Source organism: Limulus polyphemus, unplaced genomic scaffold (genome assembly GCF_000517525.1).
Source record: "Limulus polyphemus unplaced genomic scaffold, Limulus_polyphemus-2.1.2 Scaffold281, whole genome shotgun sequence".
Classification (NCBI taxonomy): domain Eukaryota; kingdom Metazoa; phylum Arthropoda; class Merostomata; order Xiphosura; family Limulidae; genus Limulus; species Limulus polyphemus.
The window spans coordinates 700,296-720,739 of NW_013665891.1; the positions used below are offsets into that span (position 1 = coordinate 700,296).

Genomic DNA, 20,444 nt, shown 5'->3' on the forward strand with positions numbered 1-20,444 from the left:
TGCATTCTTTGGAATTCATAATTTTCACTATTGGATGTCAAAACTTATATGACATGACATGAAGTTTGCATTATAAGCATACAAGGTATCGTACACGCCAGCAAGCATTGCGAGACTACAAAATGGCAGCACCCTGTCGCCGAATGTAAACAAACCGCGCGATTGCATAAACGCTTATCTATGCCATGGAACACCAAAATACACTAAATAATTTTAAAAAATGTGTTTCTCCGGAAGAAAACCAGAGGTTTTCAGGATTTTTTAGAAATATCCGGATTTCCAGATATATCCGGAAGACTTTCTTTATTAAAGTGTGCATGTTTGTGTACTTGTCAGCAAGATATTTCTCGAAAATTGATGAATGGATTTGAATGAAAATTGGTATACATTTGGACTATGATCCAACTAAGAAGGGATTAGTTTTTGGAGAGTCAAGGTCCCAGCAAGTTCACAAAAAAAAATCCATATACATTAATGTGGGGCCCAATTTTTCACACTATTTTTTGCTCTATAACTCAGTCAAAAATAATTGGATTTGGATGAAACTTGGTGAACGTGTGTTTTTTTTTCTTCATTTTCCTTTCAAAAATGATCCATGCCCATTGATAATGACGGACATGTTTTCATATTTTTTGAGAGCCAAATATGATCAATGCTACATGGTGGAAGTGTGCACTCTACTGAGTGCCCCTCTAGTATTGATTATGTTCTACCTATAGATAATTGTTAATTAACTAATGAAATTTAGTAGTAAGGAAGTAAAATTCAATTTTAGAATTCTAACGTTAAACTGCATAAAAAATCTACATTTTGAAAAGGTGCTGAGAATATACACATGTTTTTAAAGAAAAATTCGAAAATTAATTATTTATTTAAACTCTTAAACTTTTTGTACACTACATTTGGAATGCTTTAATTTTAAGCTCTAAATAAAGCTACAATAATTGTAAACATGTATAAATACACAGGGTGGTTATAGTCAGGATGGTATTTGGAAAAGTCTGTAGAGTTAGTGCAACATGAATGAAATACTTTATATACTTGAATGCTTAAAATTAACATTAGCAAACTAACAAACTGCTTGTTTTTCAAGTAAAATCTATGATACACTGATAATGCATGCATTTCATTTATTTATATTGCAATATTCTGAGCATAGAAGATTACTATGATTGTAATTAACAAGATTGTTTATTTGCCAGTTTCATGCTAGTTTTCAGATTCCCATTTCAGCTTTATGGCATACCAAGACTAAGTACCAGGAAATGAGGATAGCAGCACCACAGCTTAACTAATCTGACAGACTGCCGAGGCAATTAGCATGTGGGTAAGCTGAATAAACTCGCATCAAACCTTTGCAATGCAGTTTTGTTGGCAGCATGATTAGACATACTGTGCCAAGTGGTTCCTTATTTAGTATAAGGTGACTAATGCCTTGAGGTCTGCTAACTAATGAATTTTGAAAGCACCACACCTTCTTCTGTTGTATTTCTACAAATTATGTGGAAGAAAATAATAAAATTTATTGAAGTGCACCACAGTTACAGCTTAATGCCTTACACTAGGCAATTTTACAGCAATCAAAACAGTTGCAATCAAACTGAACAGATGCTGAGTATTATGTATTTCATGCAACTGAGTTTTATTGTGGAGATCTATCTGAAACAAAATTGGTAAAAAAACAGCTGTTTTATGATTTGCAAACATTTCAGATTCCATGCACAAACTGTTTTTGTTTGGTTACATCTGATCATCAAATAAACGTTCTAACATTTAATTAACTAGGCTTTTAATATTTAAATAACAGATGTTTATATTAATGTTCTTTAAAAGATTTAGTTGTATCATAGGGTTTGTACTCTCTAGGGGAGATAAAATTCCATGACTTTTGCTAGGACTTTAAGTCATGTTTTTTATGATTAAACATTTCAGTCTGGAACATCATGTAGACTATATAATAAATTCCTACATATATATCACACAATAATTATGCAAAACTTAATATAAATTTCACATTTTAAACATTTCTATGCAAATACAAAGCAAAATTTTTCAGTATTAATTCTTCAAATTGCTTAATAATTAATAACAAATATCCTAAATGAGTCAAGTTGAGATAAGTTCTGATACAATTTATGCTAATAAAGTAACTTCAGTCTACTGTATTTTCATCATTAATGAAGGTCTTCACATGATATGCTTCAGCTCTTACATAACAGAAGTATCATTACGCATTCCTTGCTTTTCCACAGTACGAATGATTACCGAGACCTCGAGTTTCTTCAATACAATATCTCAAATTCAAACTAGTAAGAATGTTAGTTCAAATAAATGAAGGTAATCTGATCAATTAAACATAATATGCATGGGGTATATCACATATGTGCTATTCCATAGCTTTAACAATGCTGGTCTCCACCTAACATTAAACACCATGAACAACAGTGATGTTGTCACAGAAGCCTAGTATCAGACTAGGTTGATGTCTTCTCACAAGATTCTATGATAAAGTACAAACTATAGTTTGTATCACTTATCAGAGTGAGGGCAAGCGTGGGTTTATAAATACATGCTGAAAACTTCTTTAATTTACCATTTAAACTGACAGTCAATCTTTAAACTCATTTTCACTAAATGTCCATGACTTTCCATGCATGAAAGAATATTTCCAGATTCCACAAGTTTCCAGGACACGTATGTATCCTGTATTATTAAGAAATTTAACATCTGCTTAATTTTTTGTTAATGTTCCACATAATAATCTCATTTACAACCAATTTCATTCAAAATCTTTCGAGAAGCATTTTAAAATGGAGTATACTAATCCAATATTGAAATCTTAAGCATTTTATCCATATTTTTCAAGTATCATCAGTAATTTGCTAAAATGCAAACTACTATTTCAAACTTAATAAAAATGTTTTCACTCTAGAAAGAAGTATAATACTAGATGTACTTGTGCAGGGTCCTCAAAAGTGTTCTGTTTCAAGAGCAAATAAAATCAGAATTAACAGTAACAAATATTTTTATTTCTTGCTTTTAAGATCATATGTCATGCTGTGTTGTTACCTACAGAGTGCATAATTCTTCTCGTGATTCATGACATGCACACATTTTACTGTCAGAACAGTACATATTGCAACATTAAGCATCCCTCATGTGACATCATTCTAGTGTCTACTGAGTGACAGACAGACAACATACTACTATATAGGGTTGCAAGTGGTTAAAACAAATGACCCCTCAAGCAACCTTTGGACCCTTTCAGAAAGCAATAAACATTATCTAGCCAGTTGTATCAGTATCTAATAACAGTTAAATATATATATATATATATACACACACATACATATATTTTTCATAATACTTATCTATTTTATTTCATAACCTGAGAAAGTTGCTAGATCACAACAGTTAACTCAAAAATTATAATTTAAGAACTCACTTAAAGTAACTGAGAATAAAATATATGTTTATATCCAGGACTTACACCAATTTTTATAAAATCAGGATGTATTTGTAATTTTCATATAAAATACATACATAACTGGACTATTTTGTATTACAATATAGACTCACAAACAACAAATGTGTTTCAGAATCAGTGACTTACTTTAGGTATTTGAAAACATTTACCCAAAAACTTGTAGAATTTATTTTATCACTTATCACTTCTTCTTTGTGGATATATTATCAAACTAGATCATTCTAGAAAAACAACAATTTTGTTTGTTGTTTTATTTCATTAACACTCACCATATCTTCTTTCTTCCTGAAGCCAGTAAAACAAAGAATCAGTTGACGCATTGATGTCGTATACAAAGGACGAGTATTATATGGAAGTGGCTAGAAAAACAAAAATTTGATAACATTAACCCAACCAAATATATCATTCAATATGTACTAAAAGTGAGATATTTATAAAATGGGAAATTGAAGAGAGCTTAAGGCTATTCATAACTTTTAATATTAACCTGAGATAACTTTTGAAAAGAAAGTGAGCATATGTAAAATACAGTGTAGAATATACTATATTTCAATTATCATTTCTAACCCTTTCCAGACTAGGGTGAGGGTGGTGGTGATACAGAATAATTTATCCAAACTGAATGAAACTAAGGACAAACTTACTAAAAAGTAACTAGTTTTTTTTTATGAAATCATGTTTTTATATTTTCTATGATTTTTTTATGTCTCAAATTACCAAAATTTTGTTATAAGCATTTTAAAAACATTAGAAATATTTCCTTTCACCTTAAGTTTTAATTTTTCTTTTTATTAGAAAGTTCCAGTCTATTTCAACTTCCTTGATTTTCATTACACATATTTATGATCTCACAAAATGTTGTGAATAAAGGCCTGTAATAATAAATCATCAGACAGAAAACGAAAATTATGAGAAAAACAAGAATTGGTTCACTGATTCTCAAAGGGTGATATAATCTTAGCAAATAAAAACCATTGCTATGGGATGGGCAGAACAAAAAGCCATGAGAATATTGTTTAAAGGCAAGACTCCTCGGACCTGTGCAGAAATGGAGATTTGAACATTTTTTCATTTATCTTTTAAAATTACACTAATTAAATTATAAAACGTTTTTGAGTAAACATTGTTGAAACAGGTTTGTTTGTTTGTTTAAAGTTAAGCACAAAACTACACAATGGGCTATCTGTGCTCTGCCCACCATGGGTATCGAAACCCGGTTTCTAGCGTTGTAAAGTCCGCAGACATACCGCTGTGCCACTGGGGGGCTGTTGAAACAGACTTAGAAGTATTATTTTATCTTAAATTCTCATGTCTGATATGCACTGCACACCAGAAAGGTTTTCATTGGTCTAGAAAGGGTTAAACTGAACTTATTAACATTAAACAGAGAAAATTATAAGAGTTCTTTTGCGATTCTCAGCTGTATCCTATCAAATTCACCTAAAATCTAAAAAAGTTAAATACTATGAACAACTTATTCATTAATTTAAGACTTAATTTCTTAAATACCTGTACAATGTAAGTGTGCTTAAATATACCAGTACATATGTTGCAATGATTTACCTCATTTGCTTCAGCAAATTGAATTAAAGCTGTTGATCCCAATATTCTCTGACCAGACCTGACAAGGGTATCATAAATTTGTCCTTCAAATTCATCAAGTACAAACACGTTATCATAATCCTTGCCATCAGCAAGAATATCTTTCCCTGACGGACTACAGACTACTGGAACTTGAAAACTCTAAAATGTAAACATGTCAAAATTAATTAGCATTTCATTTGTTAGAACTGAATAATACGTAAAGATTCTCCTGCTATATCTACTTTATCATTCAAAAATTTCATATTCAACTGTTTACTTATACAATATTTACTAAGTGGCTTGAAAAAAAAAGAAAAAGTTTAAAGTTGGGCAATTAGTGGAATTTGTTGATCAACTAATCAGGCTCATTAACAGATTACATTCAATGAATCGATTATTCTTGCATATGACCATACTTCCTATTTTCAGATTGTTTTGAGGTTTAAGATATTTTTAAGCTACTCTTTTCTTTAACATAATAGACATCTTTAAGTAAAATGATTTAGAATTAACTTTACTTTTTTAATCCTAAGCTGTTGTACATGAAAATGCATGTTATATATACAATGTAATATAAAACTTGTAACAAGCTGAAAATACTATTAATACCATTCAATAGATTTCTCTCCAGAAATTTCCACAAGACTACTGCACTAAAACTACTTCATATTGTTCATGAAAATAAGCATTACTTCATGATATTTTCAAATAACTTTTTATATAAATTTAATAAACTTTATTACCCTAAAAACACAAACCTCACAAATAAAAGATTTAAAAACAACACAAGTTTTGGTCATAGGTGTATATTAGGTGTTAGTTGATTGAATATATCTTTCATAGTTGAAAGAAAATTTTTCAAAATATATTCAAGAAATTGAGTACTTATTAAAAAAAAATTATTAACAGCCAGAAAGGTTTAGCTATTAATACATTTTTTCTTGATATGTTTGAAAAATGTTTACAATAAGCACTTCATCTAGGGATCTCTAACATTTCTTTATTTTTCTATTGTAGGACAAATTTCACATATTATTAAATGCATTTCAAAAATTAATTTAAATCCAACAATGAAAGATGTATTATTCAATTAACTGACACCTGATGTAGGCCTATGGCTGAAATTAGTGGTGTTTTTTTAATCTTTCAATTGTGAGTTCTTTAAAGATTAATAAAGTTCATTAACTATATATAAAAAAGTTGTTTGAAAATGTCTTAAGTTCCCTCAAAAGAGGATTACATTGTTTAAATAATGTTGTTTTTTTCAAAACGTTGATTATAAATAAGAAAAATATCAAGACACACAGTAGTGTTTCACAAGGTCAAAACAACCTGCTGCAAGACATAGTGTGTGTTATTAACAGGAGTAAAAGTTTAGCAATTTTCCACCTTCTGTATCTCGGACTGTGGTGATCCAAACTATCCTAAATTTTCAGCAGATGTGATCTACTGTAGTCTTACTTCATATACCAAATTTCAAGGCAATCCATTAGCTCTTTCAACCAGGGATCAGTCCTTGGGACTGACCTCATAACCATTTTGTGCTTGTTACAGTTTTCATGCTATAACTTTTAAATTAGTAAGTGAATTTTAATGAAATTTGGCAGTTTATCAGTAAACATTATAATGCTTTCATATGCAAAATCTAAAATTTTTTTTATTAAGTCTTAAGGTTTGTAAAACAATGTTTTCTTATGCCATTTTTCTTTTCACATGTTGCCTATCATGCAGAGTAATATTCATCTTAACATTAAAAAATATTTTTATGTATCAGAAAATTTCAAAATTTCACAATCGACATCTTTATAATGGCCAAATAGCTATCAAACGTTTCTTAAGAAAAATTTTATATTTTTTCTGTTATTTTCAGTAATTAATCTCTGTATGGATTCGGTAAATTTGACTGATCTTGCAACCACCATAAAAAAATTAGGAAATAAACATAAATTATGCATCTTTCATTCTAGAATGAACACAAATTATAACATAAAACATAAATGTTTAGATAAAATAGCTTAAATCTCATAACATTATACATTTATGTATATTTATTATATTGACCTTTCAGCCGTGCCTGGCTAACAATACAAAAGTTACAACGACGTGGCTCACGTGCACTCATGTTACCGTACTAAATAACATAAAGGTGACCTTTGGTCTGTACAATGTAACTTGATTTGGCTGTGTTTTAGTCTACTAGTATTTTGTAAAATACAGTCACATTTCAATTATTATACATTATATACATACATAGATTATTGCTATTTTGAAATAAGTTCTTAAAGTTATTTTTCTTAAAACATACAACAGTAAATAACAAAGTAAAGCAAACAATTATCTCTTCTAGTTACGACCTTTGTAACTGGTTGCTGCTTGATGTAGGTTGCTAAGCCTTTAAAAATTTTGCACGTGGAGGATATGATACAAAATATTTTTTTAGGTTTTAGATATACATTTGAATAACTAAAAAAATCATAAATTACTACATCAATACCATAGAATTCAACTATAATTTATCAAGCTTAGTAACTAAGATGTATTTTATTCTAAAAAAAATGACATTTCGAGCAGACTAAAGACACAACCTACCTCACTGAAATCTTGATTTAAAATCAAGAAATGATGCTAGATACGTTAGAAAGGCTTAGAAAACCACTAGGGGGACATTCTGAGCTTCCGATTGGTTATCCCTGCCATATATAGAAGTAAGTGTATATAAGGGAGCATTTCTTAAAATGGAAAGAGGTGAGCAGGGTACCACTATGTTTGATTTATTACATGAGCAATATCTTAGCAAATTGAAAAGATAAGAACTTATTATTTTATATTCTAGCTTGTCAATATCTGTAATTTGAGTTTCTAATTCATATGAAACTATAGACTTAGTATTTTTGACTTCACAAACATCTAATTTGAACCAGTGCTTCATTCAACATACCACATGACACACAAAAATCAATTTTTATCTGTTTGTTTTATATTTACTTTTAAATAAACAAATTGAGTAATGTATAGTTCTAAGACTTTAGTTATAACCTACAGTTTGATACCAAACTTAATGACATAAATTCATGAAATAGTAGTTCAATAAAATTTTGAATGTGAGTCAACAAACGAGATGACATGGCCTTTCACCTGTGACCCGTATAGAAAGGTTTAAGAATTATCTGAGATATATTCAATTTTTATTGAGGTTCTTCCTTAGTTTTTTATTCTCACGAAATGTATGAAAACTATATTTAACAGAAAAACATACTTACCTTTTATGCATTTTTTTCAAATTTGGTACACTGATAATCTTTTCAACCTACAGTTGGGAGTCTCATTTGGTGTAAATATAAACCATATGTGCAAAACATTTTGAGCACACTCATGAAAAAAGTAAAGTGAGCTATTATTCTAAAAGTTTTACTACAGCTTCACCTAAGAGTAAAAGTGGACCATTTTTAGTTTTTTGTCATTCATAGGTGATCAGTCACTTTGCATTGAACAGAATGTACACACCTACACTTAAACATACAAGCAAGTGTGCATACTTTAGGTAAATCTTCAATATATGAAAGGGCAATAAATTTAATAACTTACGCCAATTTACGTGTCAGCGATAGACGAGCAAAAGATTTTCATGTATATAAAATTAGTCATTATTTTGTACATAACAACATTCCAGTGCATAGTGAGCCAACAATTTACTAGTTTGAATCAACAACATGCAAATTCGACATCTCTATTCTTATTACATGTTTATTTGTCATTCCACATTAGGTTTTAAAATACATTCTCCATGTTTGTAGTATTAAACATGGGCAGAAATAAATTAGGGCTAGGTAAGTAGTATTTTTATTTTCTAATATTTTTTTATTCAATATTAATACACTGCAATGTGCATGCCATTATCAAAATAGAGTCTATTCTAGCAAATCAAGAATTATGTAATTTCTTTTCTTATAGCATATTTACTTCACATATGGCCTGTGAGTTATAGGCTGAAATCCTTGTTTCTAATACAAGCTGCCAAAATACAATCAATTAAAATACACTAGGGAAATAGTAATTGTAATTGATTTATATGCACCATGTCAAATCTACTCTATAACAACATTTAATAGTTTTTATAGAAGTATCATATATTAACATACACTATACATTGTATTTGTCAGTTATGCATTTTTAATATACCCTATCAAAATCCAAATTAATAAAATCATAACTTTCAAATTAATTAAACTAAATTAATATAAAGATTGTAATTTTTTTGTTTCACATTAATATGTATGCACTGCTGTACTTCTGAACTCTAAGTTGTAGTGAAAAAAAAATTTAATTGAATAAAATGGACCCCAATTTTCCATATTTTTTTATAATTGATAATTATGTGCATTTGCAAAGAAATTAATTGGCTATTTGCAAGAATTTTGAAGTGGACTAGAGAACACTCACTGATCATAACATAGGAAAATGTAGGTATAAGAGGCCTACTAACACCTGCACATTAAGATATTTCTTGAAACGAGAAAGTTTATTACTTAACAATGGCATCAAGAGTGACAAGCTGACAAACATAATGAGCTAAGTGCTATTACATTTATTATTAGTACAGAAATCACTGCCTTTTTAAACTTACATTAAACAAATGTATACTTTGTGAGAAACTGTTACCCAAAAAATAATATTGGCATACTTCCCATCAATAAACTGAAACAAGTATCACTATAAACAAATGAAATAAAAAAAATAATTTTGTGTTTTGGGAAAACAAAAATGTGAAATTTATACAAAAATACTGAGAAGCAATATAGCATAAATAATCCTAAAGAGCTTATTAATATAAAAATTAGCAGGATAATTATAGAAAAAAAAGTACAAAGTTAATTCCAATCCATGTTATGTTCAGTAAACAAGTTCATTATGAAACTTGCTCATGTGAATGATAGGGGAGAAAACATCGGTTATCAGTAAATATCTGGTTATGTTCTCTGGACATTTTATGAAAAAGCAATCAACTTACCACATATGCAATTTTGTTTCCTAAGCCTTATGAAAGCTGTATCACAACTACAGCCTATTTATACGTTACCAATTACAGAGTATGTTTGTGTGATAATTCCACATTATAAGGTATAATGTAGATGAAAATTTATGTAGAATTTTGGTTTACTTACCTTAATAAAGTGACTGATACTTGCATATTATATTTTTATTAATGTATTGTTTATTGAAAATCAAGTAAGGCATTTACATTTGCAATTTATCACATGGTTAAAAGGCTGGCATGACTAAGTAGATAAAGAATATTGATTTGCAAGCATTTACCCAGAGATCAAAATTGAAGGTTCAAGATGTGCCAGTATCTATATCACAACTTCTACTGGAACACAAATTCCAGAAAAAAATAGGTGTGGTGTTACAAACATAACATATATACAATCTTGAAAAAGTAAATTTATAATTCATATAACACCAAAAAATACTGTTGTGCAAATTATAAGTTACAACGTACACTATGTAAGAACAATAATTTTACATCTTAAGCATCATTAAAGAATATTGTTATGTAATTTGAAATTAGAAACATAATAAAGTGTAAACAGTAAACTTACACTTTATTTAACCCTAAGGTAGCCAAAAAGTTAGAGGTGGGTGCTGCCAGTCAGCTACCATCTCTAGTTGACAGTTCTAAGTTAGGAATAGTGGTTTAGTAGCTTCGCCATAACTCCAGAACAAGGAAAAAATATAACATTCCCAAGACTGAAAGGTCGAGCATGTTTAGTAGCAAAGACCCTTGAAACATGAGGCAAACCCCGTAATCATCAGACCGTACCAGCCCAAAATTGAAAAACATTTAGATTAACTATAAGAAATGATTTTCTGAATTTGAACTGAAAACTCAACAAAATTTAATTGAAATAATGAGAATTTGAGAAGTAATAAACATAATATTTTGATTACATGGATGGTTGGACTAGTCAAAAATTGCTATATCAATTATTTGAATACTGGATACTTAGACTAGTCAAAAATACGAATTTTCATTACTATATTATTTTTGTGATATTAACTGATTTAACAGTAATTTTGAATGAGCAATTATTTTGCATGATATTATTTGATGTAATCAATGTTCACGGATAACAGATTAATAGAATTAATCACCCAGCTGTAGACTGTCTCTACATATTCCATATCTTTCATGGTAAAAACTTAGGTACATTATAAATAAATAAATGCTATTTGAAGAGGTACTAATCCACCATATAGCACAATGTAAGACACTGACATAAACAAAGCTATCACCACTCACTTCTGCAGCTTTAATAATATCTTTATCATCCTTCAGTTTCTCCCCAATGATACAGATTCTGCTATCCAGCAAAATTCCTGGAGCTAAAACAATATTCAAAGATAATTAGTAAAACAATATAAATGAATGTGGACTGTACAACATTATATATGTTCAGCTTAATTCAATACAAGTAATAAACTTTGTCAAAAATGTATTTACAACATCACATGTAACATTAACTGATAACCTATAAAAAATTTAGTATTGTTACACTTCTCTTTAAAACAGTACATGCAGATAAGGTAGTGCACAGGTGGCAATTTTAGCTATTTTTAGGCCTATGTTAAAAAATTAGAAAGGAGGACTAAGTAGGAAACATAGCAATAGGTGGAATCTGTAAATGTTACATATTAATGACATGAATAATCAGTTCAATTTATACCTGTATGCATATGAATCAATACACCTGTCCACTTTTTGTGATGTGTATCTATGAATAAGTTATTGTATCTTCTCTTTGAAATATTGTTTCTGACAGAAGCACAATTTTGGACACAAGTTAGTTGTTCATAAAAGTAAAGTAGGTAGAGCAGGAGGGGAATAGCTGGGACTCCCATTAAAAAACTGTTAAGATGTACTATAGCCCCTTAGTCCCCATTCCTCCAAACACCCTTTCCAGATATGTATATATATATATATATATCATAAATAGATAGATAAACTGCTATATTTATATACCACGTAGTAGGCCTATGTATCTCCTCCTCCCATTTTCAAATTTGCTTTGCAGCCTATGTTGTGTTTACAAATTTCAAACATGATTTTCAAAGATGTTATTCGGCAGACTCAGAATTAATAAGACAATGTAGAATAACAATGAGTATATTTGAGGAATTATTTTATAGTTTTGTTTTAATTTGAAAAGTATCATAAGCTTGTTTTGAAACATGTATATGATAAAAAAAAATTTTAAATCAGGCAACATTATTAAAGCTAAATGCACAATTATATTATAAACTTTGTGCATTCAAATACAAAAAACCACAACCAAAAAATGTTTCGTATGCAACTTTTCCCTTAGTTTAGTTATGTACAGTTAATATCCTGGCTTCATAGCAAACTAAAGTGTTTCAAAAAACTTAGGTCAAAACTTATGAAACAAATAAATCAGCAAAATAATTCAAAAATAAAAATGAATCTTTCTTAAATTGACATAAAATATCTTGTACAAAAATAATTTATTTCAAAGCTTCTTTGCAAGGTGAAATTTCATGTTGCATGTAGATTAATTATATTCTTTATACGTATATATTACTTACAAAATTAGTATGAACCTTAAATTTCACAATTTTTGTAAACATAAAATATTGTACAATTGAGTTTCAATACCTAGAAATTTCTTGTATGGAAAGTACAACACATAAAAATTACTGAAGTCACAAATTTAAAACATACATAAAATGTTTACATACACCAAGAAATTAAGTTAAAGCAAAATATGATAAAAGTTGCTGAGATGGTTGTCTCAGTTTAAAACTATTACACTACAAGACTAATCCAAATGGTATTTGCACTGTAATTGGGCTGATGGAAAATTATTTTTAAATAGTATAACACTATGTTATGATTGAGTATACTTTGTACATTACAAAAAAATCAATAACATAATTTCAGTTCTGTCGATTATTATGCTGGTCAGAAGATACAAGCAAGCCACATGCACAAGTCTTCCTGAAGACAAAAGAACAAGTTGATGGTCACAAAAAGAGGTTTAAGTTTTAGAAAATGTTACGGATGTTAAAAGATATACAATGACAAAAAATTGCTAAAGCAATTATTTCGTGAAAGAAGGTGCATCCGTCAGTTTCATTCAATTCCTATCATAAATTTAAAAATAAATCTTTTAGACATCATACCCAGTATGTTGTTTTGACTTATAGTGATATTATAAGAAACTACTTAGTTTTCAGGTAAGTAATTTAACTGAAATATTAGATAACTGAGTAATGTAGACTATTTGTATCTTAATTTCAGTTCTGCATCTTTATGCTGGGTCCTTGATATTTTTGTACCTTGACCTCACTGTTCAAATCCTTCTTTCTTTCGGCAAAGTATTCTTGCTCTTAAAGCAGTTTTCTTGATTTTTTTCATTTATCATCTTTCTCTGTTTTTCAATGGTAGCTTCAAGTTCTATGATTAAATTGTTCTGGTTTGAATCTGATGAAGAGTATTAATTGCATGTCTCAATGTCAGTTCCACTTTTAGAATACCAAGCAGATGTTGAACAGATGATATCATTTATGAGTTTATTCTTTTATTGTTTTCTTTTATCTCACACCACATGTTCACTTGGCAACATTTCACTGTCACTTGCATTTCTTGTACTCAATGATGGCAGTAATTGGAGAAGGAATGCATCTATCAGCCCAACTGTTCATCTTTCATAAGAAATCCATGAAAACTAGCATTAATGTTTTATCACAATTAAAACAAACAGTCATAACACATGACAAAAATGAGCCAGAAGTAATAACAGATTTCTTGATTTCATCTGAAGTGTTTCAACAGGGGACATCCAGCACGCAAGAAGGCACATGGCCAGGCAGTGTCATAACATGTTGCAAGCTACAAGATGCTTAACAGGTGCTAAGAGAAGCCTTGTAATGCAATAGTCTTGGTCTTGGTTTGTGACACAAATGTAAAATATATAACTACAAACAACACAAGTGACTTATTAATACCATTAACTAACAGTAACACACATGAGTACAACAGAAACAGAATTAAATGTATAAGTTCAGTTTTACACTTCACATAACAAGTTTAGTAACAAGATTTTAAGAATAATCAAACCTCCAGTTCCAGATGATCCCACATCTAAGGAACTCCCTTCTGCCATGTTAGTTGCCTTGGCTAATTAGACCTATATGTACGTGTCCACAGAAATTTACAATATTCAGATCTTGGTCACTGTTCTACTCATGCCAACAAAACATTTTATCACTCCACTCCTACAAAGTAGTTACCTGGAATAATGAAAAATACTGATAACACCTGTAAAAAATATACATAATTTTTTAGTTTTAGGCTGTGTAAAAATTCATATAGAATATATTAAATATTCTAATTTCTGAGAAAATCCTGTAAAGAATAAAAAATAGGTGCATACATATCTAAGACATAATAATCCAAAAAAGTTAGATTTCTACATGTAGATAATGTTGTCAATATACAAAGAAGCATAAAAGTAAACCACTCTTATAAAATTAATAGCCAGATGCACTTATTTTCATGCAGGGTTATTTTTTTTAAAGGATACATACAGACTGACAGTTTGGATTAATGTATATGCCACTGTAAAAAGGTATTCCATCAGGGAATAAAAACAGGCTGAATTTAGATGTCAGATATGTTGTTTACAGATTAATCTTGCAATTTTGAAAATTCAGGAGGAATTTGGGGTTCTATAAAGTTTAAAAACTGGAAAGAAAAGAGCAATGAAAGTGAAAATACAAATAAGGAAAAAGAAACTGTATTTTGATTACTGGTTTTTGTTGCTGAAGCCATGTGAACATTACCACTTATTACACTGTTGTCAAATAGTCAGATATGAAATTAGGAATGAATTTTTGAAAAAAAACTAATTTATTGGAAGCACATATACCCCAGTCTAATTACAAAAATAATGCATTTGGGTCATCATAACTAGAATCACACATTTAATATTGATGGGAATCCACTCAATACCATGAATGAAGACAAGGATCTTAGCACAATGGTATACTCCTGGCTTTTAGTTGTTTATTTTAGTTTAGCTCAGCCATTGACAGTGGATGCAGCTTCAATGAACTGGCAGGCTCCTTACTGTGCTTAAATGTTGTAGGTATTCATGCCATTGAGGCAGTGCTCTGTTGTAGTAAACTAAATTTTATGAAGTATTTATAAACATACTGACTTCAGATCAAATAATGTAACTGTCTCTAAACAAAAGTTAGGCCTAACATGGAATACTATGTACAATTTTTGCCTCCTTAATACTAAGGAAGGATATTGACTTAGAGGAAAAGGTTACTAAAATGATCACTGAGATGAATAGGTTATCTTTGGAGAGAGGGCAAGATCTCTTATTTTCTCAATAATAGTAAGTTATCCAGACAATTCACAGCTGTAGTTAAAAGAGCTTTAATTTTCTAACAGGGTGATTATCTTATGAAATGAGGTGTGAAATAATAGCCTTGAAGAACCAAATGGTTCCTCGTTAATCATATGTAATGTCAATATTATGTGTGGGATGCTGTTCAGTGACCTTGATGGGTTAGACAGCCTTCTGATATCTGATTGCAAGTTACATTTTTTCCCATTTCCAGGGAAGAAAGTTATTTGCCCATCTAAGCTATGCCACCCTATTAGAAAAATAATATTGTCTTAACTAAATTTTTCCATACCAACGTTTTCCCCAAGTCTTTTTTAGTGTATTAGTACATATATGTTTTGTTTGCCAATATTCTTTCCTGTTAAGTAAAACTACACAATATATACCCAAAACTTCTTTTGACAGGTGATTACACTCCCTAATATGCTATTTACTATGTGTCGAGTACAAGCAAATGTTGTTTACACTGCTTGCATGCATCTGACAAATTGTCTGCATACTGGTTCATGGTATTTCTATCACTGTATTTTTAGTCCTGAACTGGCACACTGACTTTGTGCATGAGATATAGGGATAAACCTGGATACTTTAAACCTGTGTCCTTTACTCTTATTGGCTACAAACTGGATTTATGAATTCCAAACAAATAATCTTGTAAACCTCAAGCATGTTCTCCCACCCACCCAAGCTCAGCCTACCAGCTACTAGTCCAAGTGTCTCTGCAAAACTAAAACATCTTTAGTACAATTTGAAATACTCATTAATTTAATATCATCTGCAAATTTAACCAATTTACTGAATATTCCATTACATATGAGACAAAATAAGATATAGCAAAGGACCTATCATAGAATAATGAGATACACCACTTTTTACATGAATCTACTGTATTTTTACATCATTTTTAACACTTCTTTCCCTGAAACAGCTTTCAATCCATTTAAATAGGTTAGCTCCTGCCCTAACAGATTCCATCCTCCAAACAAGCCTCTAACATGACATCTTAGTCTTTCCTGAAAGACTAAGTGCCCTAAATTTGTAAAACAATATCTTCACTTTCTAAAATCAAACTGAATATCTGTGATAATATAAAACTTATCTACATGCTCTAAGTTGTCAAATATGATTTACACAATCAAAAATGGTTTGGGATGTTTAAAATTTTAGTTTTAAAAGGCTTAGATTTCATAACTCCAGTGTTGGCTAAATGGGGTAAGACATTAGGGGTAATGTTGGATTTTTTCCAGTTTCCTTTATTACATGGAGTCTACATACAGCGTACAGTCTATGTACTTTCAATCATTACTGGCATATTTAGGACAAAAACAGTAACACTTTATATTCATAACTGGTAAAACATTAATTATACAATTGCATTCCATTTTCAAATGTCATCAATCATTCAAGGGTTTTTTACACACATTGTTTATACATACTATCAAAATACACATTTATATTAAGTGAAATGTTTACAAATCACATTACTTACAGCTTTTTCCTAAAAAAACCTAAAGTACAAGATAAAATGTTACTTATATAACCAAGCCTAGCGAACATGGATAAATGTATTCTTATTTTACTTTTAAGCTTTACGTTGCATATTTCGGAACAAAACAATTTTCATAAACCTCTCACCATGCATCGCACAGGTATATCTGTTAGTGAAATACAACTCATTAGCAATTATAATTTTGAATTTAAGCTTATATATTGCAACTTATGTTATATGAAGTGCAAAACAACACTTCACTGCACACATTTTCAAATACTTTCAATTTTTGTTGTTGTTGCCAATAGCAATAACATAACTGAGGTTATGTATATTCATCATTAAGCCAGCATCAGTTTTATTGATTACAGAATATCAAATGCACATGTTTTGAGATGCAATTCTAAATAGAACTTACTTGGTTAACCTGGCCTCAATTTATGTATGAGCAGGCTCTCTTTTATAAAGTGGCCCTATTCATCACTGGCCCTTAACACAAACTCAACACATGTTCCAGTAAACTTAATCTATTCCAAGACCTTGAATTTGCATGTTCCTAAGTTCACACAAATTAACAATATAATCACAGGTGCTGATACCAAAGACAGATAAATTTATGAGCAACATTTTATGATGTTACTGAAGGAATACAACTTAAGTCTAAAGAAATACTGCAAGCAGCTGTCAGATTTAAAAATACATCTGAACTTTACTTGTGTATACACCCTATAAAGTATGGTTCATGACTGACTTTTTACACTCAACGAATATTTACCAACATATGACAAAGATATAACTAACAGGTATTTGAGAAAGGTAATGCTTTAACTTAGAAACAATATTTAAACATTAGATCTTCAGACAGTCATCCAGGAATTATTTTAATGCTCTGCATAAAATGCAAAAAGAAAAAAGATGTCTGTTTCAACCTATAGTTCCAAATATTAGAAATAATAGTTGTGCTATGGCTATTTTTTTCAGTTGATTTCCTGAAGACTTTCAACACTAAATAAAGTACTTATATGAACTACAAAAATTGATGTTTCATAGCAATTGTTATTGTCCTAGCTATGATGTCGAGTCCTTATTTACAATCATACCTTTAGAACAGACTATAAAGTTTAATGCTGACTTGATCTTTAGCAACTACTTGAATTATTTAAGCATTTCTTAAATTTGTATTTTTGAAAGTGATGAAATTTACAACTAAGAAATCACAATTTCTCTTTAATAGCAATCTTGCAATCAAATTCAGGGATTGCCTCCTCCTTTCTTCAATTATCTTCACTGTTATAATAAAAAATAATGGAAGGAAGACTGTCCAGTCTTTTTCAAATTGCTATACTATCATAGATATGTACATTCATGATGTCAGAAAAACACAGGTTCGATTTAAGTGAAACTGTATTAAATAAACATTCATTAAAGAAGAAATTATGAAGGTTGTAAGTGCATAATTTCAATATTCTAATCAGTCTGTCCATATATTTATTGTCAGCTTTCACGTTTTTTTAATTTTTGCAGAGCAGTTGGTTGAATTGTGTTATAAATTATAACCTATAAGCAAACTATGGTCCTCGACTTCAGTTTATCCGGCCCGCCAACAGTTTAATAATGCAATATAATTTTTTAATATTATAAAAATAAAATGTAATTGAGAAAAAGCCAATCTAGTTGCAATACAGCCCGTGTAATTTTGTCAGTAAAGCACCAGTTTCATGAATCTCACTAATGCTAAAAAAAAAGATGATTGCACATCTTAAATATTTTCAATATGTACTCTTATGATTATGAGAAATAAATTAGTGATGTTGTATTCTGATCATGTATGCATCCCTACTTAATTTTACCATGACCCATTCGGCCCACAAAGCCTAAAAATATCTACATCTCGGCCATTGTCCAAAAAGGTTTGGAGACCCCCCTATCATATACTGTTTTACTTTTTTGAATCTTTAAAACATATAAATCTTAAGTTAGTTTTGGTATTAAAACAGTAATACTGTAACTTAAGTTGTCAGGTTACTTAAATTTAATACATTCAACTTACTACAGTAGATACCCAGTTTGCCCATGAAGAAAAGAGGTCCACCGTTCAAAAGTGATTGGGTTACAGAGTACGCAAGTACACGATACTTTCACCATCTTTAGACACTCAGATCATGTTACTAAATTTTTGGACTACTCAAACAACAAAATTTACTGTTCAACAACACCAGGGTCATAAACTCTTATTTTTTAAATATGCTGATTAACAAATGTGATGGTAACTTCAACTGTGAAATTTACCATTAAAAAAAAACGTACACTGTTTTGCATTGTAACTGCACAAGCTTCATCCAAATTGTCTAAAGATCATTTTATAAATTTATTAATTCATATAACATAACATTTTGGTCCATCTCAGCTGTTCCATCTTCTAAACTTTTTTTTTAAATCTTAAAGCCAGTGCATATCATTCATATACTTATCAAGCTTTTTTCAAACTCACTTAAATTTACTGCTTCTACAACATCCACAAGCAACCCATTCTAAAGGCCAACCACCCTGTTAGAAAAATGAAACTGTCTTAGATGAAGATGACTCCTACCTTGCCAAAATTTATGTGTCCCCTAGTCCTTCTATTCTCACTGTTAAATATGAACAAAGATGATGCATCAACACTATCAATTCTCATTACATTCTTAAACACCTCAATCAGATCCCCCTATCTCTTCCTTTTTTCAAGAGAAAAAATTTGAGAGATTTCACTGTCCCTACAGATTTTTATTACTTATGAATTTTTGCATAAAGAATTTAATAATATCAAATAATCCTTATGCCAAAATGTTTTCCTATACATGACAGTGATCAAATATTTTGTAACTATTTGAACAAGCAGTTTCAATAAACCACCTACATTTGAAGTTTTCAAATACCCATTAGTTAAAACTTTGTCATATGTTGGTAAATGAATGTGAAAATTCAGTCATGAGCTTTACTTTACAAGGTATATACTTAAGTACAGTTATCTATTTTCAAATCTGACTACAGTTTGCTCGCAGTATTTTTTTATAGCTTTAACTTTAAGGATTGTTATTCCTTCATTAAAATCATAAATTATTGTTTATAAATTTATCTTCCTTACTGTCAGCACCCATGGCTATATTGTTTCTACAAATAAAAGTGTCAAGTTGAGTGACAAAACATGCAAATGTAAGATCTTCGAACATATGAAGTGCACTAGATGCTAGTAGAACATGCACTAAATGTGTTTATGACATAACTGTCCACTCAAATCACTTTCAGACCTTAACAAGGGCCAGTGATGAACACAGCTACCATGTATAAATTGAAGCCAGAAATTAACTTATTTCTGCTGATAAGTTAATCTTGGTTTTATATTCTCAAACATCTTTTTCTACAGTGAAAAGTCAATTTTGAAATCCTTTGCTCCATGTTTAACATT

At 30.0% G+C, this 20,444-nt stretch overlaps 1 protein-coding gene across 2 annotated transcripts in view; it reads right to left on the reverse strand.

The window, feature by feature from the left end:
- LOC106457012 (protein ECT2-like) overlaps nucleotides 1–20,444 on the reverse strand; it is an 81,923-nt gene that overhangs the window by 60,555 nt on the left and 924 nt on the right. The window contains exons 2-5 of one of the 2 annotated variants that reach the window (XM_022382825.1): nucleotides 14,208–14,380; nucleotides 11,373–11,455; nucleotides 5,051–5,230; nucleotides 3,757–3,846 (exon numbers count right to left, since the gene is read on the reverse strand). In XM_022382825.1, coding sequence (XP_022238533.1) covers nucleotides 3,757–3,846; nucleotides 5,051–5,230; nucleotides 11,373–11,455; nucleotides 14,208–14,253 — 399 coding nt within the window. In that variant the 5' untranslated portion in view covers nucleotides 14,254–14,380. Of the gene's footprint in view, nucleotides 1–3,756; nucleotides 3,847–5,050; nucleotides 5,231–11,372; nucleotides 11,456–14,207; nucleotides 14,409–20,444 lie in introns of both variants that reach the window. The other variant, XM_022382826.1, reaches the window with a different exon arrangement.